Source organism: Delphinapterus leucas, chromosome 12 (assembly GCF_059928025.1).
Source record: "Delphinapterus leucas isolate spDelLeu-1000000601 "Yukka" chromosome 12, BTC_Dleu_Yukka2, whole genome shotgun sequence".
Taxonomy (NCBI): Eukaryota; Metazoa; Chordata; class Mammalia; order Artiodactyla; family Monodontidae; genus Delphinapterus; species Delphinapterus leucas.
In genome coordinates, this window is record NC_143140.1 from 7,676,453 (window position 1) to 7,703,701 (window position 27,249).

General features: G+C 38.5%; 1 protein-coding gene across 1 annotated transcript in view; it reads right to left on the minus strand.

Annotated features, from left to right (window-relative positions):
• Positions 1-21,545, minus strand: part of EYS (EGF-like photoreceptor maintenance factor) — a 44,809-nt gene extending 23,264 nt beyond the window's left edge. Inside the window, exon 1 of the mRNA XM_022565521.3 lies at positions 20,994-21,545. Coding sequence (XP_022421229.2) covers positions 20,994-21,222 — 229 coding nt within the window. The 5' untranslated portion in view covers positions 21,223-21,545. The remainder of the gene's footprint in view (positions 1-20,993) is intronic.
• Positions 21,546-27,249: the final 5,704 nt, after the last annotated feature.

Below are 27,249 nucleotides of genomic sequence, written 5' to 3' on the forward strand. Positions count from 1 at the left end.
TGCTAACGCTACTGCTGCCACCACCAAGAAGACTCTGTGCAAGCACAGGTCACTATCCACACCCCTCCAGGAGCCTGTGCAGTCCGCCACTGCCAGGGTCCCATGATCCAGAGACAACTTCCCTGGGAGAGCACATGGCACACCTCAGGCTGTTGCAGCGTCACACTGGTCTCTACCACTGCAGGCTCACCCCCATTCCAATTATGACTACCATACCCCTCCCTCCCCCTGGCCTGAAGGAGCAAGAGCCCCCTAATTAGCTGCTGCTTTAACCCCGTCCTGTCTGAGCGAAGAACAGATGCCTGAGGGTGACCTACATGCAGAGCTGGGGCTAAAACAAAAGCTGAACCCCAGGAGCTGTGCGAACAATGAAGAGAAAGGGAAATCTCTCCATGCAGCATCAGGAGCAGCGGATTAAATTCCCACAATCAACTGATGTATCTGCATCGGTGGAATACCTGAATAGACAACGAATTGTCCCAAAACTGAGGTGGTGGACTTTGGGAGCAACTGTAGACTTGCTGTCTGTGACTGATTTGTTTCTGATTTTTATGTCTATCTTAGTTTAGTTCTAAGCACTTGTTATTGCTGGTGGATTTGTTTATTGGTTTTGTTGCTCTCTTCTTTTTTATTTATTTTAATAATTTTTTAAAATTAAAAAAATATATTTATTTATTTCTTTTTTTTCTACATTTTCTTCTGAGCTGTGTGGCTGACAGGGTCTTGGTGCTCTGCCCGGGTGCTGGCCCTGAACCTCCGAAGTGGGAGAGCTGAGTCCAAGATGTTGGACCACCAGAGACCTCCCAACTCCATGTAATATCAATTAGTGAGAGCTCTCCCAGAGATCTCTGTCTCAACACAAAGACCCAGCTACATCCAACAGCCAACAAGCTCTGGTACAGGATGCCCCATGCCAAAAACTAGCAAGACAGGAACACAACCCAGCCCATTAGCAGAGAGGCTGCCTAAAATCATAATAAGTCAACAGACACCCCAAAACACATGACCGGATGTGATCCTGCCCACCAGAAAAATAAGATCCAGCCCCACCCACCAGAACACAGGCACCAATCTCCTCCACCAGGAAGCCTACACAAGCCACTGAACCAACATCACCCACAGGGGGCAGACACAAAAAACAATGGGAAGCACGAACCTGCATCTGGCAAAAAGGAAACCCCAAACACAGTAAGTTAAACAAAACAGGAAGAAAGAGAAATATGCAGCAGATGAAGGAGCAAGGTAAAAAACAAACAGACCAAACAAGTGAAGAGGAAATAGGCAGTCTACCTGAAAAAGAATCCAGAGTAATGATAGCAAAGATGATCCAAAATCTTGGAAATAGAACGGAGAAAATACAAGAAACATTTAACAAGGACCTAGAAGAACGAAAGAGCAAACAAACAATCATAAACAACAAAATAGATGACATTAAAAATTCTCTAGAAGGAATCAATAGCAGAATAACTGAGGCAGAAGAACGGATAAGTGACCTGGAAGATAAAATAGTGGAAAAAGCTACCACAGAGCAGAATAAAGAATAAAGCATGAAAAGAAGTGAGCACAGTCTCAGAGACTTCTGGGACAACATTAAATGCACCAACATTTGAATTATAGGGATTCCAGAAGAAGAAGAGAGAAAGAAAGGGTCTGAGAAAATATTTGAAGAGATTATAGTTGAAAACTTCCCTAACTTGGGAAAGGAAATAGTAAATCAAGTCCAGGAAGCACAGAGAGTCCCATACAGGATAAATCCAAGGAGAAACATGCCAAGACACATATTAATCAAATTATCAGAAATTAAATACAAAGAAAAAATATTAAAAACAACAAGGGAAAAGCAACAAATAACATACAAAGGAATCCCCATAAAGTTAACAGCTGATCTTTCAGCAGAAGCTCTTCAGGCCAGAGGGAGTGGCAGGACATATTTAAAGTGATGAAAGGGAAAATCCTACAACCAAGATCACTCTACCCAGAAAGCATCTCATTCAGATTTGAAAGATAAATTAAGACCTTTACAGACAAGCAAAAGTTAAGAGAATTCAGCACCACCAAACCAGCTTTACAACAAATGCTAAAGGAACTTCTCTAGGTGGGAAACACAAGAGAAGGAAAAGACCTACAAAAAAAAACCCCAAAACAATTAAGAAAATGGTAATAGGAACATACATATCGATAATTACCTGAAATGTAACTGGATTTAGTGCTCCAACCAAAAGACATAGACTGGCTGAATGGACACAAAAACAAGACCCATATGTATGCTGTCTATAAGAGACACACTTCAGACCTAGAGACACATATAAGCTGAAAGTGAGGGGAAGGAAAAAGTTATTCCATGCAAATGGAAATCAAAAGAAAGCTGGAGTAGCAACTCTCATATCAGACAATATAGGCTTTAATATAAAGACTATTACAAGAGACAAAAAGGACACTACATAATGATCAAAGGATTAATCCAAGAAGAAGATATAACAATTGTAAATATTTATTTACACCCACCATAGGAGAACCTCAATACATAAGGCAAATGCTAAAGCCATAAAAGGGGAAATCGACAGTAACAAAATAATAGTAAAGGATTTTAACACTGCACTTTCACCAATGGACAGACCATCCAAAACGAAAATAAATAAGGAAACACAAGCTTTAAATGACACATTAGACATGATGGACTTAACTGACATTTATAGGACATTCCTTCCAAAAACAACAGAATACACTTTATTCTCAAGTGCTCGTGGAACATTCTCCAGGATAGATGATATCTTAGGTCACAAATCAAGGCTCAGTAAATTTAAGAAAATTGAAATTGTATCCAGTATCTTTTCTGACCACAACAGTATAAGACTAGATATCAATTACATGAAAACAAATGTAAAAATTAGAAACACATGGAGGCTAAACATTATGTGACTAAATAACCAAGAGATCACTGAAGAAATCAAAGAAGAAATCAAAAAATGCCTAGAAACAAATGACAATGAAAACATGATGGCCCAAAACCTATGGGATGCAGCAAAAGCAGTTCTAAGAAGAAAGTTTATAGCAATCCCATCCTACCTCAAGAAACAAGAAACATCTCAAATAAACAACCTAACCTTAAACCTAAAGCAATTAGACAAATAAGAACAAGAACCCCACAAAGTTATCAGAAGGAAAGAAATCATAAAGATCAGATCAGAAATAAATGAAAAAGAAATGAAGGAAACAATAGCAAAGATCAATAAAAATAAAAGCTGGTTCTTTGAGAAGATAAACCAAACTGATAAACCATCAACCAGACTCATCAAGAAAAAAAGGGAGAAGACTCAAATCAATAGAATTATAAATGAAAGAGGAGAAGTAACAACTGACACTGCAGAAATACAAAAGATCATGAGGGATTACTACAAGCAAATATATGGCAATAAAATGGACAACCTGGAAGAAATGGACAAATTCTTAGAAAATCACAACATTCCAAGCCTGAACCAGGAAGAAATAGGAAATATAAACAGACAAATCACAAGCACTGAAATTGAAACTGTGATTAAAAATCTTCCAACAAACAAAAGCCCAGGACCAGATGGCTTCACAGGCGAATTCTATCAAACATTTAGAGAAGAGCTAACACCTATCCTTCTCAAACTCTTCCAAAATATAGCAGAGGGAGCAACAGTCCCAAACACATTCTACGTGGACACCATCACCCTGATACCAAAACCAGACAAAGATGTTACAAAAAGGGAAAACTACAGGCCAATATCACTGATGAACATAGATGCAAAAATCCTCAACAAAATACTAGCAAATAGAATCCAACAGCACATTAAAAGGATCATACACCACGATCAAATAGGTTTTATCCGAAGAATGCAAGGATTCTTCAATATATCCAAATCAATCAATGTGATACACCATATTAAAAAATTGAAGGATAAAAACCATATAATAATCTCAACAGATGCAGAAAAAGCTTTTGACAAAATTCAACACCCATTTATGATAAAAACTCTCCAGAAAGTAGGCATAGAGGAAACTTACCTCAAGATAAGAATATATGACAAACCCAGAGCCAATATCATTCTCAATGGTGAAAAACTGAAACCATTTCCTCTAAGATCAGGAACAAGAAAAGTTTGTCCACTCTCACCACTATTATTCAACATAGCTCTGGAAGTTTTTGCCACAGTAATCAGAGAAGAAAAAGAAATAAAAGGAATCCAAATTGGAAAAGAAGAAATAAAACTCTCACTGTTTGCAGATGACATGATACTATACATAGAGAATCCTAAAGATGCTACCAGAAAACTACTAGAGCTAATCAATGAATTTAGTAAAGTAGCAGAATACAAAATTAATTCACAGAAATCTCACACATTCCTATACACAAATGATGAAATATCTGAAAGAGAAATTATGGAAACACTCCCTATTTACCATTGCAACAAAAAGAATAAGGTACCTAGGAATAAACCTACCTAAGGAGACAAAAGACATGTATGCAGAAAACTATAAGGCACTGGTAAAAGAAATTGAAGATGATACAAACAGATGGAGAGATATACCATGTTCTTGGATTGGAAGAATCAACACTGTGAAAGTGATTATACTACCCAAAGCAATCTATCGATTCAATGCAATGCCTATCAAACTACCAATGGCATTTTTCACAAAACTAGAACAAAAAATGTCACAATTTGTATGAAAACACAAAATACCCCGAATAGCCAAAGCAATCTTGAGAAAGAAAAATGGAGCTGGAGGAATCAGGCTCCCTGACTTCAGACTATACTACAAAGGTACAGTAATCAAGACAGTATGGTACTGGCACAAAAAGAGAAATATCGATCAATGGAACAGGTTAGAAAGCCCAGAGATAAACCCACACACATATCATCACCTTATCTTTGATAAAGGAAGCAAGAATATACAATGGAGAAAAGATAGTCTCTTCAATAAGTGGTGCTGGGAAAACTGGACAGCTATATGTAAAAGAGTGAAATTAGAACAGTTCCTAAGACCACACACAAAAATAAACTGAAAATGGATTAAAGTCCTAAATCTAAGACCAGACACTATAAAACTCTTAGATGAAAATATAGGCAGAATACTTTATGCCATCAATCACAGAAAGATCCTTTTTGACCCACCTCCTAGAAAAATGGAAATAAAAACAAAAATAAACAAATGGGACTTAATGAAACTTAAAATCTTTTGAACAACAAAGGAAACCATAAACAAGACTAAAACACAACCCTCAGAATGGGAGAAAGTATTTGTTAATGAACAACTGACAAAGGATTAATCTCCCAAATATATAACCAGGTCATGCAGGTCAATATCAAAAAAAAAAAAAACCCAATTCAAAAATGGCCAGAAGACCTGAATAGACATTTCTCTGAAGAAGATATACAGACTGCCATCAAACACAGGAAAGGGGCTTCCCTGGTGGCGCAGTTGTTGAGAGTCCGTCTGCCGATACAGGGGACACGGGTTCATGCCCTGGTCCGGGAAGATCCCACATGCCACGGAGAGGCTGGGCCCGTGAGCCATGACCGCTGAGCCTGCGCATCTGGAGCCTGTGCTCTGCAATGGGAGAGGCCACAGCAGTGAGAGGCCCGTGTACCACAAAAAACAAACAACAAACAAACAAACAAAGCACAGGAAAGGATGTTCAAAATCACTAATCATTAGAGAAATGCAAATCAAAGCTATAACAAGGTCACCTCATACTGGTCAGAATGGCCATCATCGAAAAATCTATAGGGCTTCCCTGGTGGCACAGTGATTAAGAACCTGCCTTCCAATGCAGGGGACACGGGTTCAAGCCCTGGTCCGGGATGACCCCACGTGCCACAACGCAACTAAGCTCGTGTGCCACAACTACGGACCTTGCGCTCTAGAACCCACAAGCCACAACTACTGAGTCCACGTGCCACAACTACTGAAGCCCACACACCTAGAGCCTGTGCTCCACAACAAGAGAAGCCACTGCAATAAGAAGCTTGTGCACTGCAATGAAGAGTAACCCCCACCTGCCGCAACTAGAGAAAGCCCGTGTGCAGCAACGAAGACCCAATGTAACCAAAAAAAAACAACCTACAAATAATAAATGCTGGAGGATGTGGAGAAAAGGGAACTCTCTTGCACTGTTGGTGGGAATGTAAATTGATACAGCCACTATGGAGAACAGTATGGAGGTTCCTTAGAATCTAAAAATAGAACTACCATATGACCCAGCAATACCACTCCTCGGCTTATTCCCTGAGAAAACCAAAATTCAAAAAGAGCCATGTACCAAAATGTTCATTGCAGCTCTATTTACAATAGCCAGGACATGGAAGCAACCTAAATACCCACCAACAGATGAATGGATAAAGAAGATGTTGCATGTATATACAATGGAATATTGCTCAGCCATTAAAAGAAACGAAATTGAGTTATTTGTAGTGAGGTGGAGAGACCTAGAGTCTGTCATACAGAGTGAAGTAAGTCAGAAAGAGAAAAACGAATACCATATGCTGGCACATATATATGGAATGTAACAAAAGTGGTTCTGATGAACTTAGGGGCAGGACAGGAATAAAGACGTAGATGTAGCGAATGGAAACCTAATGCAGGACGTAATCCACTAGTTGTATGTGGTGTTTGAGTGTGTGGTCCTTGGGAGGCCTGTGCTTCTGTTCCAATTTTACTTTGTTTCCAGTGTCTCTGTTAAGTGTTCCTCTGTGCAGTTTGGCATCGACAGTCTCTGAGTGACTCTCCATAATGCTCATGATCCATGAAGACTTATGTTAAGGACCCCATAGTTGAAACTTAGGAAATTCAAGACAGTTTCTATGAAGAGATCATTAAACATTTTAGGATACATGGTCTTGGTTTTTATTTACTTTTTTAACCACCATGGTTAAAAAGTTTGAAAGGTACTTAAAGGGCTAAAAAGTCCTCTTCCTTATTTCTTTTGTAAGATATTCTTGTCTGATAATCTCCTGGTCTTTATTATTGGGATATGGGAGTGGGGTAGTCATTAAGGCTACTTATCTAACATTTCAGTTTTCCTCTCCTTTTCATCACATTATAAGATTGCATTTTCCTGCTCTTTTTGAGGTTAGAAGTGACCTTGTCATTTGCTCAGACCAATGAAATGTGAGCAGAAGTGACGTGTATCACTTCTGTCAGAACCAGGGCATGAGTCGCTGTATTACCTTTTCTTAGACTCAGTGATTGTAGTAGAAGCATCAGTCAAGAAAGAGATTCTATCCACCTGGGTCCCTGAGTAACTAGTCTGAGAAAAGCCACCTTGCTGACACATTCCATGAGGAAGAAATATATTTTTGTTTGTTAAACCACTGAGATTTGGGGATTGTTTGTTATTGCATCATAACCTAGCCTAACATGATTGATACAGGGAGTTTACAAAGATCAGCAGAAAAAAAGAATAGTCTTAAGTTTCATGTAATATCAGTACATGTAGTATTTTTGATTTAATCACAATTGTTCATGTTCAGGCAAAGTTGTGTTTACAAAATATATCTCTAGGACTGTCTTTCTAGAGTAGTAGTTCTAATCTCTTAATTGATCAGTGATAACAGGGGCACCATCAATTTCCCTAATTGTACAGTGATACATAGAAGTTCCATACAGTAAAAGTATTTTGAAATGAGCCAGCTATTGGTTGGACTTGGAATTCTTTCACTCTGAGAGAGTTCTCTACTACGGTTGGGGTGGCCTCTCTGAGATAGAGTAGAACCTAGTAGTAAGAGAAAGGGTCATGGTGTTTTTACATCGGGTTAATGCCTATGGGTTAGTTATGTCAAAGGTCAGCTTGGGGCCTAGTGAATTAAAAAAAGATTTTTTTTACAAGGTTAAGTTAATGAGAGTGTTAATAAGAAACATTTCATATTCAAAAGTACAAACTGTCATGTTATAATTAAATGCAATAGTCTCTGCTAAACTAAAAAACAGCAAGAAGAAAACGTCTAATGCATTTAGTGTCAATATTCTGAAGACAAACAGTACCTTATTCTTGTTTACTATAAATGGATAAAAACATTAAAAACAAACCCATGATACATGGTAGCATCAGCTATGATGAAGGATCTTTAATTTTGTACATTCTTTTCTTCCTCTGGGAGAAAATATTCTAAAATTTTTAAATGATTATTTGCAAAGAATCTGGGGTCCTAAATGTATTTATAGGCAAGGTATTAAACCAATCTAGGAGAATAGAATTACCAGTCATCAAATTATTGCATACAATCTTTTAAAAATTAGTTAATTTTACCCTTTTATTTGGAAATAAGTTAAAATGCATAGAAAATTAAAAAAATAAAATGAGTACAAAGCATATTGTACCCAGATTCATCTTTTGTTAATTTTCTTACCCTTTATCTAGTGCTGTCTAGCTATCTGTCTACATGATACTTTTTCTCAATAATTTGTTCCATACATCACGGCTCTTTGCACCTAACAACTTAGAGATATTCTCATATATATAACCACAGTACAGTCATCACCTTTAATAAATTTAATATTAATACCATCCTTTCATCTTACCTAGTATTAATATTTCAATTTTTTCTGTTAATCCAATAATATTTTACCCTAGAGTATGAAATCTCATATGACTCAGATGTTGCATTGAGCTGTCATATTTCTTTAATGTCTTTTAACCTAGAACATTTCCACAGTCATCATTGTCTTTCATGACACTGACGTTTTTGAAGGATCTTTTCTTCCTTCTTTTTATTTGAAAGAAATGCTCATCATTTTGGGTTTGACTGATGTTTCATTCTAAGCAGATTTAGGGTATGCTTTCTTGGCTGAGGTGTTTCACAGGCGATGTGTTCTTCTCAGAGCATCACACATGGAGGCACATGTCTGTCCCTCACTGGTGAAATCAATTTTGCTCACCTTTGTCAAGGTGTTGACTTATTTTTTTCCACTGTATGCTATTCTGCTGTATAAATATGGCATTTTTTTCTTCCTTGCAATTCATATGCAGTTTATGGGAGACACTTTAAGCCATGTATATCTACATTCATCAAAACTGTCCCTAGATTTAACATCCTTTGATTATTCTAGCCTGAATCAGTCTTTATTTGGATGCAAAATTCCCTCCACAATTATGACCTGGGTAGGGTAGCTTCTCAAATGCTCTCCGGAGTTCTCACAGAGGTATCATTGTCCATGTGTTGTTAACTTGGTGTCTCTGTAGGGGAAGGACAGCCTGTAGCTTCCTAGTTTGCCATCTTGCTGACCCACATCTCTGCTTTTAAAGCACAGATTTTCTTAAAACGTAAAGCTCTGCAAGATTCCCCTCAAGCATTAAAAATTTCATCACCTCTCTACCCTGGATGCAGTAACTGCTTATTTCAGCACACTTCTTAAATCACTTTAAGTTGAGCAAGTCCCATTGAAGTGGTTTGCTACCAAATGTTTCTGTTCTCCGTGGTAGAACTCAAGCTTTCTAAAATAGATTACTAATTTCCAGAGTGTTGTTTCTCATGATGGACTCAAAGCATAGTCTATTCAATAAATACATAGTTCTCTATCTCCACATGTTATAAGCCTATGAGGTTAAATTGTTGCCCTCATGGATGCACGTCTGCTTTGTTCTCAGCAAATGTGCTGAGTTTAGGGCTCTCCAACTATGCTCTCGATTTCATGACTTTAATGCAATAATCTTGACTTTAGCCACAGCTCTCCTACTGTACCACAGTTATGTTCTAGTCAGTCAGTCAAGAGAAAGAGATGAGAATAATTTGAGACTTTTTGTGGCATTTATTAATCTGTTATTTGCATTCAGGTCTATGGATAGTGCATATAATTTCACTGTAGCTCCTTAGCTTGTAAATACTTAATGAGAATCTAATGGATAGACGTAACTTTTTTTTTCCATCCTTAACTATGTGATTACCTCTCGATTCCAAGTTAAACAGTTGGACAAATTTTAGATTAACTAAGTACGTACATTGTCAATGCAGCAAAAATGAAGCTAAACATCCTTGCTCTTTGCTGGTTTATTATCATAGTCTACTGGGGGGGAGGTTGGGATCCAGCAATTGAATCTGTTGGCTAGTTGCTAACAGAAGAGATGGCTAAGTATCAATTACTGAAAAAATAAAGTCATTCCTTTGGGCAGACTTTCTTTAGCACCCAGATGGATAATGCCGAACAACTCTAATTACTTAACTCATTTAATTATTTGGGTGGTTATTTTGTTCAAATGATCTTTGAAGACCCATCAAGATAGAGTGTTGCTTAAAAATTAAGTGTTCTTCCAATTAAGTTCTCCATAAATGCTAGCCCCCAAATGGGGAAGTTATCATCTAAAACAGTGACATAGTAAATTCAGTGTAGAGATGATAGAAGATGATTGGACAGGGTAGCAGCCTAATCTTTTGGAGAGTGAGTTAGCTGGGGAGGAAATATAGGAAGTCAATGGAAACTTGCGGGGAGAACTACAGACTGAGTGAACTACAGTGAACCCTGTATTATTTTCCTGGGAATCAGTATAAGTTGTTTTGAGCTGCAGCTCCCACTGAGATTCCTATCACCAAATAAGCTCTTTCCATGACCTGCCCTGTCAACATTAGCCAGTTCTTAACTCAGAGTGAAAAAATGGTTAGGTCTGCCTCCAGAAGTTTGTCTTGTTTGTTATTGGGTCAGAGGTTTGATATTGGTTCAAAACCACAACGATACATTGATTCTTAAACATAATTTTGTACTGAAATGAAAATAAAGTGTATCTGCCATCATTGTCAAAAAAATTGTGTTCTATAAAATCACATGATTGTTTTATGATAAAGAAATTTGGTGATTCCTTTTTTTTTGTAGATTATGTTAATTTACTGATAACACTATTTTTTAAATTATTTTTTCTTTTTCTTTTTTTTTAAATTTTTGGCCGCGCCAGGCAGCATGCAGCATCTTTGTTCCCCGACCACGGATCGGACGCGTGCCCGTTATAATGGAAGCATGGTGTCTCCACCACTGGACCACCAGGGTAGTCCCTGGTAATTTCCTTTGAGTACTTACTTCATATGAATTCTGTCAGGTAGGCAAAATGATACTTATTATATTAGTGAGAGTTCTGGCAGTAAACAGCGCACACATATAAGGTAACAGATGCTAAGTTAAACTTTTTAATTTTCATGGTAAAACATCAATTTTGTCACTTATAAATCGGGAAAACAAAACATGTAATGATCCTTTCAATTAATAGCCAGGATATCTGGACTTCTACAGGGGTCTTAATTTTCATTTTTTGCTATGCTTTGACCATCAGAAACTTGACCGACACAACTGATATCCAAGAGTAATGGTCTAATGAAAATAAATAATTATCTCTCAAGACAACTGACTATTGCCCCAGTAACATGTCAGATCAACAGAAATCTACTTTTCAAAGGTAATTTGACATAATTATCTTTACAGAACTATGACCTAATATTATGCCCGTAGCCTTTATTGTGTCAGTATAAAAAATGACCATATACATAATGCCATTTCATTTTCTAGAAAATTGTCATCAAATTATAATTTGATTGTCATCAAATTATTTATTATGCTATTTAATTTTATTTTTCTAAAAAATGGATCATGCTCAATACATTTTTATTACAGTTCAGTGCCAGGGCACGGTTCTCTGTCCTTGATGTGAGGGCTGGTATGCTTTCTTTAATTAGGCAATAATTAAGTAGTAGTCTGTTGTATTTTATGATTCACTTCAACTTCCAAGAAACCCAAAGCTAATTTTACATTCAGTTGTGTGTTGTGAAATGATTTAGACTCGCCTTGTTTTGTCTTCCTTGTCCTTCCCTCCCCTCCCCTTCCCTTCCCTTCCCTTCCCTTCCCTTCCCTTCCCTTCCCTTCCCTTCCCTTCCCTTCCCTTCCCTTCCCTTCCCTTCTTTCCTTGGCAGGAGGGCATACCTTTCTATCACTATCTTGGCTACTTTTCAAATACATGTACATTTTACTGTGAGCTCTCTCTTAAGTTGTTTGGAAGTATCTTAAATAATAAATTCAGCCACTGAGTCAGGTAACTTTTGTGGGAAATTATATGCCTGTTTCAGGAGTCTCCAAGGCTCATTTACAGCAGGTCTGGAAGACAACATTGATTACATGCATGTGTCATTCAGGTTTTAAACCTTGAATAATCATCACTTACTTCACAAGTGTTAACTGAACACCATCTATGTGAAAGGCACACCCAGACCAGTAAGCAAGTCCTGATGAGTTTTTAATTTAGTGTGCCTTACATTGGTCTCTTCTATTCTCAGAGGTATTTTAATAATTTACACCTTACCTGGCATACATTTCCTTTTCAGATAAAGATGTTTACTCACATTTCCAAGTGCACCTTTCCATCTCCCCCATGGTTTGCTGAAGTAGTTTTCACTCTTAGGACGGCTACCTCACCATCCTGTATGAGTCTATCCAAAACTTACCCATTTTTTAAACACCTAATCTAATTTCACTGCTTTTTTCTTTTTGAGATTTTTTTCTTCCAGTTTTATTGAGATATACCAGACATACAGCAGTATATAACTTTACGGTGTACAGCCTGTTGATTTGACTTACATACATCATGAGATGATGACCACAGTAAAGTTAGTGAACATGCATCATCTCATACAGACACAAAATAAAAGGAAAAACTATTTTCTCCTTGTGATGAGAACTCTTAGGAGTTACTCTCTTAACAGCTCTCATGTGTAACCTGCAGCAATGCTATTAATTCCATTACTTTCTAAGCTTTTCAGGCCCCACTAGCCAGAAGTTACGCAGGTACTGTCATTTGTCGAGCCGTTAAAGAATTCAATACTCTGGGATATGTTTTACTCTTTTCCCTGAACTGTTATTTAAATTATATACTTTAATTTTCACAGACTTTTGTCTGGTCTCTATCTAAATTATTAGTTCTTTGAAAGGAGGGACCCTACCTTATCATGTTTTGGATCTGTCCATATTGCCTGAGTGATTTCTCAATAAATACTTTTTAAAAAACTTAATAATCTGCTATACTTCTATAGATAATGTGTATTTTGTTTTTAAAAAAATCTTATTTGGTCATTTGGAAAAGTTAACGTCTACTACATTGATCATGATAGCTTGAAATATTTTTTACATCTTTATATAATAAAAACTATTGTCTTTTTAAAATAGGAGGTTTAAAATATTTTAGCTTAAGAATCTGTTTTAAAAAATCCATATTTAAAAAAAAGAGATGATAAAAATACCTATGTGGACATAACTTGCATTTAGTACAAGTCTAATCTAACACTTTTCCTTCCTCTGTAAGAGGGGTTCGTATTTAAGGAGTACTTGTTATGTGCCAGGTTCTGTGCTGGCCTCTTTGTGTCACTGACCCCTCATCATGACTTTTATAAGGGCGGCTTGGAATCTTAGACAGTTCTGTCATTGAGACCACAGGGCTTTCTTGACCATTTGCCTTGTTTGCCTTCTTGACCATATTCCTTGGTTAGGATGGTACAGGAAAGTTTGCTTTCCTATTTTTCTTAGGATAAATTATATAGATTTTTAACAAAAGAAGGAATGAAATAATGAAATATCTTGCAATCTTTATATCTTCCACTATGGTCATGAGGATTTTAGTTGGTTCTATTAGAAACTAGAGGGAGCCTGTCTCTCAGTTCCTCAAATTAGAAAGTAAAGTTTGTGGTTGGATTCCATCACTGTCAATCACCTCAGATAAAAAGAGGGTGTGGGCAGACCTGCCTCAGGGGAAGAAGCCACCAAGTCCTGTCTGTAGAAATTGATTGTAAGCAAACCTTTTTTTTTGTCTGCCTTCCTAAGATGGGGAACATGGCTCAATATGTAAAACATTTCAAGGGAGAAATCTTTAGCAGTCGAGAGCTGAAAATCCACTGTGTTGAGGGCTTTTGTTTGTTACTTAATGTTATCTTGAATAGAAAATAAAAAGGACTTTGTTGAAGAAAAACCTCTGAATCTGTCTCTTAGAGCTTTTAACCTTTCACTCACTACCTTGTAAACAGTTTTAATTATTAACTTAGGGCTTGACAAGGAGAATGGACTCTCCCTGGACTTCGGCCCCAAATTCCTCTAAAACAGACTTAAAAACATATTCTTTTCACACATGAGAAGCTTGATGTTCAGGAAAAGTAAGTTCCTTCCTCAAAGTCCAAGGTTAGGAAATGACAGTTGTGTGTGTATATTTCTACTAAGTTTCTAGTAGAGTCTATTCCTTTAGATATTCAAAAAGCTTAACGTTCATATAAACCTTAGTTAGAATTGTTATATATAACCCATGCACTCTTTTACTTACGATTTATCAGGTTGTATGGAAGAGCACAAACAGAAGACTAAAGAATTAAAACGTGTGTTCCTGAAAATCGTAGCTAGTGCTTATTTATTTTTTACCTTTTATAAGTATTATAAAATTGTAGAGGATCTAGTACACATGTAACTACATCCTTATTAATTATCATGGTGGGATTGAAAGTGGGGAAATAAAGACTTAAGGTTTTTTTTTTTTTTCTATGAAGAAAGCTTGCACATTACCTGCTGTATTTACCTGCCTGGTTAAATGCACCTGAAAATGAGCATCTGAAAAAGGCAAACAGTAATGATCCCTGAAATTGCCCTCTACAGTGCTATGGACCCATTTCTCTACTATTAGGAAAACCACGACTCGGCAGGAAGGCATCCCACGTGTCGGGAACACTTGGAGAATTGAACTTCGCCATTACTTGAATTAATTTCAATAAAACCAGGGATAGGTGGACCATAAAGTAGAGCATCAAGAGACCAAGTAGCTTGAACATCTGCCTGCTTCACTCAAAATGCCAGCATGTGCGTGGTTTCTTTATCTTAGAGGAATGAGTGGAAGGAAAATTGCACTACGGTTGGAAAGCATGTAGGGAAAATGGAAGCATTTTAAGTATTTCCTAAGCTAAAAGTTAAAAACACACATATTATGGAATCTCACTTGGCTAAATGTCAACGATACACGATAGCTAGAATTTAGTTAGTGCAAAACTATTTAAAGAAAAAAGCAATTTACCAATAATGTGGGGAAAAATAAATGGGCAGGAGAGATTTTATGATTCAGGAAAGGTTACATGTGTACTTGTAAACCATAAATTCTAACAGGAAAGACAAGTATAATGGAAGAGAAGAGCAAATAAATAAGATTTGAGTGTAAGAGAAAAGAAATTGAACAAATTGTCCATCTCACAAAATAACTGTAAATCAGAATTCTTCTAGAATAGAATATTTTAATGACTATTCTGGATTGCAAAATACTCTACCCTAGTTTCACCTGTTATGATTTCTTTTTAAATTAAGGTCAATAGTCCCTGTGAAATATACACCCAGATGCTGTTTGCTGACAATCCTCCTGCATCTTCAGTTTAATTTTAAAGATGGTTTAGGGCCCTTGGGCGTTTAAAAGCACACATCTGAGCTAGTTCCAATGTGAACATTGTGGATTTCTGCACTTGTGGAGCTAGGCTCAGATATTTTGAATCACTTTTGGTGGCTGTGACCCTAGAAGCCATTGGATTCAAATGGTTTGTTGATAATTTACTTAACCACCGGGGAATTCCTCAGTGGAATTCCAATGGAGTTTGGGGTGGGGCCTTAGTGAAAAGAAGGTACCCAACCAGGAATTATCCTTCTCTTGTCTTTAAATGGATTTTTCCTTCTGTCAGCTATAGGTGAATGTTTTAGGGGACTTAAAAGATAACATTTCCCCCGTTAGTCAGACATCTAGTAGCAAGGGACAGATTAAATCAGATCTCACTGCTTAAATTATAATGCTGGGACAGAGAATGTCCCCTGGCCATCCTCTTCGTAAGAGAGTAAGTACTCTGTCTTGCTCTCCTCCTTCCCCCTCATCACCTGCTGGTGACGTCTGTTGGCCAAACTCCACTGCAATCTACTGGAGAAGGTGTTAGAGTACCGGGCAGGGAGTGTGGGTGTGGGGAAGGGTGGGCAGATGGAAAACAGCTGGCATACTTGATGTTGCTGTTTTACACATAATGAGATCGAGGCTCAGAGACTTCACTGACGCAGCAGAAACTGAATTGCTAGTCACTAGGAGCAACAGGACTTAACTTCAAGTTTTCTGACTCACACTTACAATCTTCACAGGCTTCCTATTTTCTCAGCGTGGAATTACAATTCTTTATCGTATTTTCCAAGGCTCTGCACGATCTGGCTTCTGCTTGCCTTTCCAAACTCATCTTATAATACCAGCTCCTATTCCAGGAATACCGACTGCCTTTCTCTCCCTCAAACATGTGACATCATTTTCCTGTTTCCAGGTTTAACCGCTGCCCAGAGAGCCTGCCCCTCTGTCTGTGACACGTGGGTGAGTCTCACTGGCTGACAGCTCAGATGTCACTACTCAGAGAGGCCTTTCCTGACCATCCCCGCTTGAGTGTACTCTCCCAGTGACTGTCTGTCTCCTCGCCCTCTTGCTTTCCTTCATGGCACTCACTCATTCTGTGCTTTTGCTCACTGACTGGTGGGCATGTTCTGTGCTTGCCGCCTCCTACTAGCATGTCACCTCTACGGAGACAAGGCACCTGTCTTTCTTGTTCAGGCAGTCTTCCCAGCACGTGTTCTGGAACTGGTAAACAATTTTAATGAACTGGTGCCAAGCGTTACTGCCAAGGGAGGAGAAAAGAACAGAGAACGCTAATGTGAGGCAGATGTCCTTCACCATCCCTGCGCCACGGCTTCATCGGGCTTGCCAATCCACTGCAGTTTAGTTTCTCGTCATTCAGAGCTTATAAGCATGAGTTTGGGTGCTTCTTGGGGGTGGGGCTCATTTACAATAAAGACGATCATAAAGACGAAACTAGGCAGGTATGACAGCTGTATGTCGGGTTCCATGTGCAGCCAAACTAATTTCCTAAGACTTAGGTTTCTTGGAATGGGGAAGGAGAAGAGGCAGAAGGGAAAAAGATGACATGGAAGTTAGGGATGTGTAAGTTTAAGGATGTTGGTGTTGGATTTCTTGGTAATTTACAAACCAGTTTATTAACTACAATAAAAGTGAATTGAACCCCAGGCATTTCTTCCGCATTCTAGGTGACCATAATTTGCTCAACTGAGTGGAAGTTATGACTGCATGTCGCAGACAGCTACTGGTTATGGTGCAGTAAGGAACAAGCTCTCTGGGAATAAGGAAAACGCAGCTATTGACAAGACGCAGGAGCCCACTGCTGCCTGGTTTCAGGGCCTGGTTGATATCTGTTATCTGTTTTCGTTTTTTAAATTAAATTTTAGTACTGTAGCTACTATGTTGGAAAACTGCAAAGTCAATGGGTCAATGGAGATAAAGAAAACGGATCTTTTGAGACTTAAAGTTTAATTCTGTCATTTCTGATTAAGCTCCTTCTTCATTATTTTGACTTCACAACAAATATAGTTCATAGTTCTTAAAATCAACTTTACTATAAAAATTACTCTAGAAAAATAACTTTCAATTGAGAATCTAAAACTCTATAGTCCCCTCCCCCACATAATATCAATACATTTTTTCCCAGTCAAAACAACTGTTTTTATGATATAATTTTCTCTAACTTTTTAATAAAGGAATTAAGCTCTTATTTTGTAGCATAGCAGGGTATATCTTTGGTCAGTTTTTGTTGAGAATACTATGAGAGTGACATAACTTTTCTGGCACCTTTTATCAAACTTTCTAGACTCTCTTATAAAATAATTTCATTACTGTATCTCTGCATCTCTCTGTATAATCTATTTATATACATACTAATATATATTTGTATATATACGTACACCCAAACAAACTTTAGGTTAATCCCCTGGGCTTTCATCATTTGAGATTTTAAGATGCAAAAATCTGGCTTGCCCTATTGTTACAATCACTAGCCCTTATGTTTTTTTTTCTTTTTGCCTATTGTAATGTTTATTAACTGAAAACTTTCCTTTCTTAAAATTATTGCACTTGAAATAACACTATCACTAGATTTTTTATTAGTTATCTATTTTATACATATTAGTGTATACATGTCAATCCCAATCTCCCAATTCATCCCACCCCCTGATCCCCCCTACTTTCCCCCCTTGGTGTCCATATGCTTGTTCTCTATATATGCATCTCTATTCCTGCCTTGCAAACTGGTTCATCTGTACTATTTTTCTAGATTCCACATATATGGAATATTTGATTTTCTCTTTCTGACTTAACTTTACTCTGTATGACAGTCTCTAAGTCCATCCACGTCTCTACAAATAACCCAATTTCGTTCCTTTTTATGGCTGAGTAATATTCCATTGTATATATGTACCACATCTTCTTTGTCCATTTAGGTTGCTTCCATGACGTGGCTATTGTAAATAGTCACTAGCCCTTATGTTAACTTGTCCTATTATTTCCTTCAGTTTCTAGTAGCTATTCCTTTGGGAGTAATACAAGTGCGCCATCTTGGCAAAGTACTTTCCTGTTCACTAACGTCAAGAACTGCTTCTTGAAAATGATCACAGTTTGCCTCTATCCTTTGAGAACTGCTAAATAAAATGTATAGCAGACACATTCACTCAGCACTGTATGACAAGTGTTAGAGATTCTACACCAATGGACAGGAACAGGCGTGGGCACCACCCTCAGTTACGTGAAAAAGGGTCAGGGAAGTCGTTCCTATAAAAGAAAGGTCTGAGTCGAAATTTGAAGGATGAAGGTGTGTTAGCTGGATTCTGAGGAGAAGATGAGAGCATTTCAGGCAGAGGGAAGAGTGAGTATAAACTTCTTATTCCAGGAAAGAGTGTAGCCTATTCCAGGAGCCAAGAAGGGCCTTTTTTTTTTTTTTTTTTTTTTTTTTTGCGGTACACGGGCCTCTCACTGTTGTGGCCTCTCCCGTTGCGGTGCACAGGCTCCGGACGCGCAGGTTCAGCAGCCATGGCTCACGGGCCCAGCCGCTCCGCGGCATGTGGGATCTTCCCGGACCGGGGCACGAACCCATGTCCCCTGCATCAGCAGGCGGACTCTCAACCACTGTGCCACCAGGGAAGCCCAAGAAGGGCCATTTTTGAAGAGCGGGATCTGCCTCTAATGTCATCATGAAAGAGACAGATTCCCATAGCCAGACATTATCTCATAGCCACAACTTCTGACACAATTAAACGTTTCTTTCGCTAAATCATTAGTATTCTGACCCTCAAATGTCTTCCATTTATCAACACCTTTGACTTTTCGAGGAAAGTTAAGCACACATAGACTCTCAGAGAATATAGGATTAAAAATGTTTGCATTAATGTATTTGATAAAATGATCAGAGGAAGATTAAATTACAACATGTATGATGTGATATTACAATAAAGCCCCCAAATTATCCCAAGGTGTATATAACACAATTGGTGATGGGCTCCCGTACTTCTTCTACCCCAGCCCCTGCTGCTAAACATGGGTGCAGAGGCTAAGGCTTTCTCTTCTGGGTGGGGTGTGAGGTGAGATAGAGAAATAGTGGATGATCCAGTCTCTGGATTCCAGGAGCCGGCAGAGGGATCCCCATGTCCTCATTTTTTTCTGGCTCAATTTTCCAGATTCTTCAACTGCAAGTTTCCTGAATTCCATGCCACACTGTCCTGGACTCCCAGCCAGCCCCGAGATGGGGGGGTGGGAGTGGGGATGGGGAGGTAGGGGGATAGGGGCAAACTGAAGCAGGACTGTGTGGATCCGTGGCTGGAGCCTTACTGACACATTGGCCAGCTGCAGCCAGGCCATCCCATTAGCCTCACAGCAGCACAACTGTGTCTGTCACACTGAATTTTTAGGACTCTGAGCATGGCGTTATGGAGGTCTTCTTTCACACCCATTTTGCTGTGATATTTAGAACTACACCAGATAAGACAAAGTGAAGCATAAGTGTTGATTTATGTAGGATGCATAACTTGAGGCATTGAGCAGCCCGTGCTTTCCTGATTTTCCCCAAAGCCACCTTTTCCAGTGCCCTACTTCGTCCTTGTGTCTGTGGGCATTTTTGCTCTTGCCCTAGGGGTTCTCAGAGCTTTAGCAGAGGATGCAGGTGTGATGGGGGAGATTTAAAGGTGGCTGCATTCCACTAAGCCTCCCACCAACCTTGCCTATAAAGAGAGGCTGTCGGGGAAGTTACATGAGGAGGTAAATCGTGCAGTGCCACAGGGGCTTCTTGCTTGGGGATGACGCGCAGTACAGAGCCACATTCCTTCTCCAGTCCATGAAGATGAGTTTGTGCTATTGGCTGCAAGGAGGACAGTGGAGGAATGACTTTGGTCCAGCTCTACTTGGGAAGGAGACAATAGGACTGCCATGCTCCATCCACGCCCTCCCACCCTGCAGTGTGTGTGATGTGGAGGGAATCCAGAAGGTCTGAGGCAAGGTGGGTACTAAACGGGGGAGCGGGCAGGCCTAGAAGCACACTTACACCAGCTGCAGCCCATGTGGGGAGCACTCAGGAGACCGCGGGCTCCCTCAAGGCCGTTGCATGATTTGCCCAGTGGTAAGGGTATCATCAGTCATAAGGTACGGGGAGGTATATAAGCTGAGGAGACCTAGAAAACTGAGGGCTCCTTATTGTTCCACCGGACATGGGGCCATTTCATCCCTCAAATTTCTCTTCTTTTGCACTGGAGCTGATGTATCTCCCTTGTGATATTCCCAAAGTCCTTAGTCAAATGGAAGGTACAGAGGGAGAAGCTGAAAGATGGACCCTCATTCTTGAATTATGAATCTAAATTCACTTGGTTAGATTGCATTTAGCACAAGAGATCCAGAACATCTAGACTAAACAGACAGGGGCATTTGAGTTAGTAAATTAAAGCAATTCTAAACATAAAGCTGTATTTTTGTAGTACTAAATTTTAGTACTATCCTATTTGTGAAATATAATGTCAAATATACAGGGGGAAAGAAGAGAGCGGGCTCTTTCATTATTACACAGATTTCATTTGACTTTCGCAAAAGGAAACTGACTCACTTAAATCTGTGGACAGCATGAGTTGAGCCTCACCTTGCTCACAGTAGACTCCAGTGGTTCCTAGTGGACAGTGACAGGTGTATCCATGAGGCAACGAGACACAAGTTGCTCCTTTGCTGCAGTGGTGTGGAGGGTCATGCTCAGGGTCGCAGGTGGAAACTGTCTCCGTGCAAAAGGCTCCTTTCCATCCACTAGGACAGTTACAGCTGTAGGATAAGAAAGAAGGCAGCATGATTTGAGCACCTGTTGGGTATACACTCATGTATCCTCCTGATGTTAACTTGGCAGTTTTGCCTGAGGCTCCAAGACAGAAAAGATGTTTTATATGAAAGCCAATTGTGATTTAAACTACCAAGATTCACATTGTCAAAGGAAAGAGCTAATGACTTGTTATGGGATTACTGGACTCCATATTAAGGATTTTAAAAGGTTCAGCCCGTGGAAATTGAAAGAAAATTTGATGAGAATCATTTCTTTGGACAAAACAGCGTTATAACTCCCTCCCCTCAACCTACCCCACCACCCAGGGGGAAAGCTGTGGATGGAGTGGCCTCCTAACCTAATCCTAGAAAAAAGAAGTCCAGCTTCTATATGTTCCCTGATACTGGGGGATGCACAAGCCCAGCTCCAGGGGCTGCAGAAGGAGCCTCAAACCCTTCCAGTGGTGAGGCCAATGGTAGTGAACCAGGCGGGGGGCTGTGGCACTCTGAGTTAGGATCAGCTTGGGGACATATAAAAGAGACCTTGCCCAGAGGGTATCCTGGTATCTGAAGGAACCGTGGCAGTAAGAGGCAGTCAGTTTATGGCTGGAGCAGAATCTGAGGGGTAAAGGGCAGTAACCATTCTGAAGAGAGACTTTGTCTTGGTTTAGAGAATGATATTGGGAGGAGCCTGGTAGGGGAGTCTCTGATGGACTCAGCAAAGGTAGAGTTGACAGATAAAATGCAGGGCACCTACTTAAATGTAAATGTCAGATAAACAATAAATAATTCTTTAGTATAAGTATGTTCCATTCAATTATTTGAATTTCAGCTAAGCAATATTTGAGATAAACAGAAAAATTACTTGTTTTCTGTCTGGAATTCAGATTTATCTGGGTGCCCTGTACTTTTCTCCCTAAATCTGGCAACAATACCGTTAGGGCACATGAGGGAAATGGTTAGCTTGAAATCCCTGCCTGGCACAGAGGACACTAAACCATCAGGTAAACAGTGTGAGTCAAGGGGGCCATTCGAGGATGGTGTGGGTGCAGAGTCAGAAACCACTGGCCCAGGGAAAGACAGCAGCAGGAGATCACACCTCCCCCTGAGACCTTTCATTCATGTGACGAGCCCTGGCTGGGTTTAGGGTAATAGCCTTGAAGAGTAAAGTGTTATTAGTATTTTGATGTGGACCATTTGAATTAATGATTGAGAGTGTATTTTTAAATTAAAGAGTTTATTAGTCAAGAGAAACAGAAAGTTCAATGGACCTCCCCATGTTTTAATTCAGGACCAAGAAAAGGATGACTCTATAAAATATGGCATGGGTATTTTGATAGGGATTGCATTAAATTTGTAAGTTGCTTTGGGTGGTATGGCCATTTTAACAATATTAATTCTTCTAATCCAAGAGCATGGATATCTTTCCATTTCTTTGTATCATCTTCAATTTCCTTTTTCAGTGTTTTACTGGACATGGGGCTGTTTCACCCCTCAAATTTCTCTTCTTTTGCACTGGAGCTGATGTATCTCCCTTGTGATATTCCCAAAGGTCTTAATCAAGTGGAAGGTACAGAGGGGGAAGCTTAAAGACGGAGCCTCATTCTTGAATTTCAGAGTTTTCAGAGTATGGGTCTTTCACTTCCTTGGTTAAGTTTATTCCTAGGTATTTTATTCATTTTGATGCAATTTTAAATGGGATTGTATTCTTACTTTCTCTTTCTGATAGTTCATTTTTAGTGTATCAAAATAATCATGACATATTTCACAGAACTAAAGCAAATATTCCTAAAATTCATATGGAAAAACAAAAGACTCCAAGTTGCCAAAGCAATCTTGAGAAAAAAGAACAAAGCTGGAGGTATCATCTCCCAGACTTCAGACTATACTACAAAGCTACAGTAATCAAAACAGCATGGTGCTGGCACAAAAACAGACACATAGCTCCATGGAAGAGAATAGAGAGCCCAGAAATAAACCCATGCACCTGTGGTCAATTAATCTATGACAAACAAGGCGAGAATACATAATGGAGAAAAGACAGTCTCTCCAACAAGTGATGCTGGGAAAACTGGACAGGTACATGTAAAAGAATGAAATTAGAACATTTCCTCAGACCATATAAAAAAATAAACTTAAAATGGATCAAAGACCTAAATGTAAGACCTGAAACCATAAAACTCATAGAAGAGAATGTAAGCATAACACTCTTTGACATAAATCATAGCAATCTTTTCTTTGGCTATATCTCCTAAGGTAAAAGAAATTAGAGCAAAAGTAAACAAATGGGACCTAATTAAGCGAAAAGCTTTTGCATAGCAAAGGAAACAATAGACAAAAATGAAAAGGCAACCTATAGAATGGGACAAAATATTTGCAAATGTTATTACCAATAAGGGGTTAATACCCAAAATATATAAATAGCTCATACAACTCAATATCAATAAAAACCCAACCCAATCAAAAAATGGCAGAAGACGGGGCTTCCCTTGTGGAGCAGTGGTTGAGAGTCCGCCTGCTGATGCAGGGGACACGGGTTCGTGCCCTGGTCCAGGAGGATCCCACATGCCATGGAGCGGCTGGGCCCGTGAGCCATGGTCACTGAGCCTGCACGTCCAGAGCCTGTGCTCTGCAACGGGAGAGGCCGCAGCAGTGAGAGGCCCGTGTACCGCAAAAAAACAAAAAAAACAAAAACAAAACAAAACAAAGAAATGGCAGAAGACCTAAATAGACATTTTTCTAAAGAAGACATACAAATGGCTAACAGGCACATGAAAATATGCTCAACATCATTAATTATTAGAGAAATACAAATCAAAACCACAATGAGTTATCACGTCACACCTGTCAGAATAGCTATTAGCAAGAAGACAACAAATAACAAGTGTTGGCAAGGATGTGGAGAAAAGGGAGCCCTTGTGCACTGTTGGTGAGAATGTAAATAGTGCAGCCCCTATAGAAAACAGTATGGAGTTTCTTCCAAAAACTAAAAATAGAACTATTATATGATCCAGCAATTCCACTGCTGAGTATATATATCTGGAAAAAACAAAAAGACTAATTTGAAAAGATACATGCACCCCAATGTTTATAGCAGCACCATTTACAACAGCCAAGGTATGGAGGAAGCAACCCAAGTGCCCATCAACAGATGAACCATAGATTTTTCCTTTTACATTTAAGTCTTAATACTTCTGAAATTATTTTTTGTGTGTTTGATATGGGGTAAAGATTCAATTACAGTTTTGCACATGGATAACCAATAGTCCTAACACTCTTTATTGACTTGTTCATCCTTTTTCACTAATGAGCCCTGTCCATTTATGCAAGGTCCTGTGCCTCTCCATCCTGTTCCATTAGTCTGTTGGTCTGATCTTGTGTCTTAATTTCTCCCACTTTATAATAGGTCTTGATACCTAGGATGGCAAATTCTGCTACCCTTGTTCAGGGTTGTTTTGGCTATCCTTAGCCCTTTGCTCTTTCACATATTTTCCCATCAACTAGTCCCAAGTTCAAGGTAGGCAAATTTTCTTGCTTTCTTCTTGTTGTAAAATGGGCTTTCTTTTTCTTTCTTTCTTTTTTTTTTTTTACATTGAGGGTGTACCTCTTAGGGGCCCCAGGCCTGTGAGCAGTCTCCTTAAAATTCCCCACTTGTGGCAGTCCTTCGCTTTTAGGGCTGGTCCACTGTAACCTGTGCAGCCCTCAAAGGTAAATTCACACAGCCCCAAGGTTTTGACAGGAACTCGCAGCAAAAGTCAACGTTGACACCTTTTTTCTAGACTCCTGCTTTCATTTCATATTGTTTTTACTTCAGGTAACAGTGTTCTGAAAATATGCATTTTATATTTTATTCAGATTTGAATATTTTCATTTGGAAATATCATTCAGTATATATAATCTCCCATACTTTCACAAACAGAACTCCCTATCAATAAACTTTTTCAAAAAGAAATAAAACATAATATTTAGAAACATCTTTCTATATTCATTAACTTCTACAACTTCATATTTAATGGTTTAATATTATTTCATTGAATTGATGAAATATACTTTATTCTCACAGTCACTTGTGAGATATTAGTTTAGATATTATGTTTTTAAGTTTTCACTTTCTACAAACAACACTGTGATAAAACTCTTGTAACTAAATCTTCCTGCATATCTATGATAATTTTCTCAAGATAAATTCAAATATTATCATGACTTCTAGGCTTTGGATACATATTCCAACCTGCCCTCCATAATAATTTTATCAATTTACATTACTATCATAAGCTTATGAGGATGCCCCTGAAATAACAGGTTTGTATGTAATTGAAAATATGGAACACTTTTACAGGCTTATTGTTTTTTACTGACCCAATAATCATTATTTTATTTCATTTTATTAAAATAAAAATGTTTTAGTGTCTGCCTAATTTTTATTTATTTATAAATAAATTTCACAAATTTTCACATATTTATCAAGAACATGTTCATTTTGGGCAAAAGACCTTAATAGACTTTTCTCCAAAGAAGACATACAGATGGCCAATAGGCACATGAAAAGATGCTCAACATCACTAATTATCAGAGAAATGCAAATCAAAACTACAGTGTGGTATCACCTCACGCCAGTCAGAATGGCCATCATTAAAAAGTCCACAAACAGTAAGTGCTGGAGAGGGTGTGGAGAAAAGGGAACCCTCCTATACTGTTGGTGGGAGTGTAAATTGGTACAACTATAGAAAAGAGTATGGAGGTTCCTCAAAAAACAAAAAATAGAGCTATCATGTGGTCCAGCAATCCCACTCTTGGGCATATACCCAGATGAAACTATAATTTGAAAAGATATATGCACCCCTATGTTCATAGCAGCACTATTTACAATAGCCAAGACAGGGAAACAACCTAAATGTCCACCAACAGATGAATGGATAAAGAAGAAATGGTATATATACACAATGGAATATCGCTCAGCCATAAAAAAGAGTGAAATAATGCCATTTGCAGCAACACGGATAGACCTAGAGATTATCTTACTAACTGAAGTAAGTCAGAAAGAGAAAGACAAATACCATATGATATTTATATGTGGAATCTAAAATATGTCATAAATGAACTTATCTACAAAACAGAAACAGACTCACAGGCATAGAGAACAGACTTGTAGTTGTCAAGGGGTAGCGGGTGTGGGGAAAGGATGGATTGGGAGTTTGGGATTCAAAGATGCAAACTGGTATACATAGAATGGATAAACAACAAGGTCCTACTGTATAGCACAGGGAAATATATTCAGTATCCTGTAATAAACCATAATGGAAAAGAATATGAAAAAGAATCTATATATATGTATATAACTGAATCACTTTGCTGTACACCAGGAACTAAAACAATATTGTAAATCAAGTATACATCAATAAAATAAATTAAAGAAAAAAGAAAACATTCATTACAAATTCCTATATTTTCATTTATTATTTGGCAGTCTAATCAAATTTGTTTCACCAAAATTTATTTCTCTCTCTCTATATATACACATACATACATATCTATTTAGTATCTACTATGCGCATAGCACTCTGCCAGGTCATACGGATGGCAGGTGTGTCAGGTGAGGGCAATGCTCAGGGAAAGCACTGCTGGGCCACCTACACTGAGGGACCAAGTGAACGGCACAGAGAGGTGCTCCTGGGACCCTGAGACCAGCATGGGGAAGAGCTCGTGGGAAGAGAACATAATTAACAACACAGCACCAACACACTGTTAGACTTTGGTTTTAGGGGGAATTTAAAACAAAAATTCTCAACAGTTTGGAACTTAGAGGTGGAGGCATAAGGCACATACATAAAAAGGTAAAAACTAAACAGAAGTCTCTGAGGGATGTTGCCATTTCATTAAATAATGTGTTTAGATGGGCCATGATGAAAGAAAATTTACATGCTTATTGCATTTGAGTTAATAGTTGTGCAAAAAAATTTGAAAAAGTTGTATGAGGTTCTCCAAAATGGAGAAAAACAAAATACAGAATTAACCTCTTATAGAATTACATAATGATTTTGATTATTGTTTGAAGATCACAAATAGCGTAAAATATGTAAAGGTCTTTT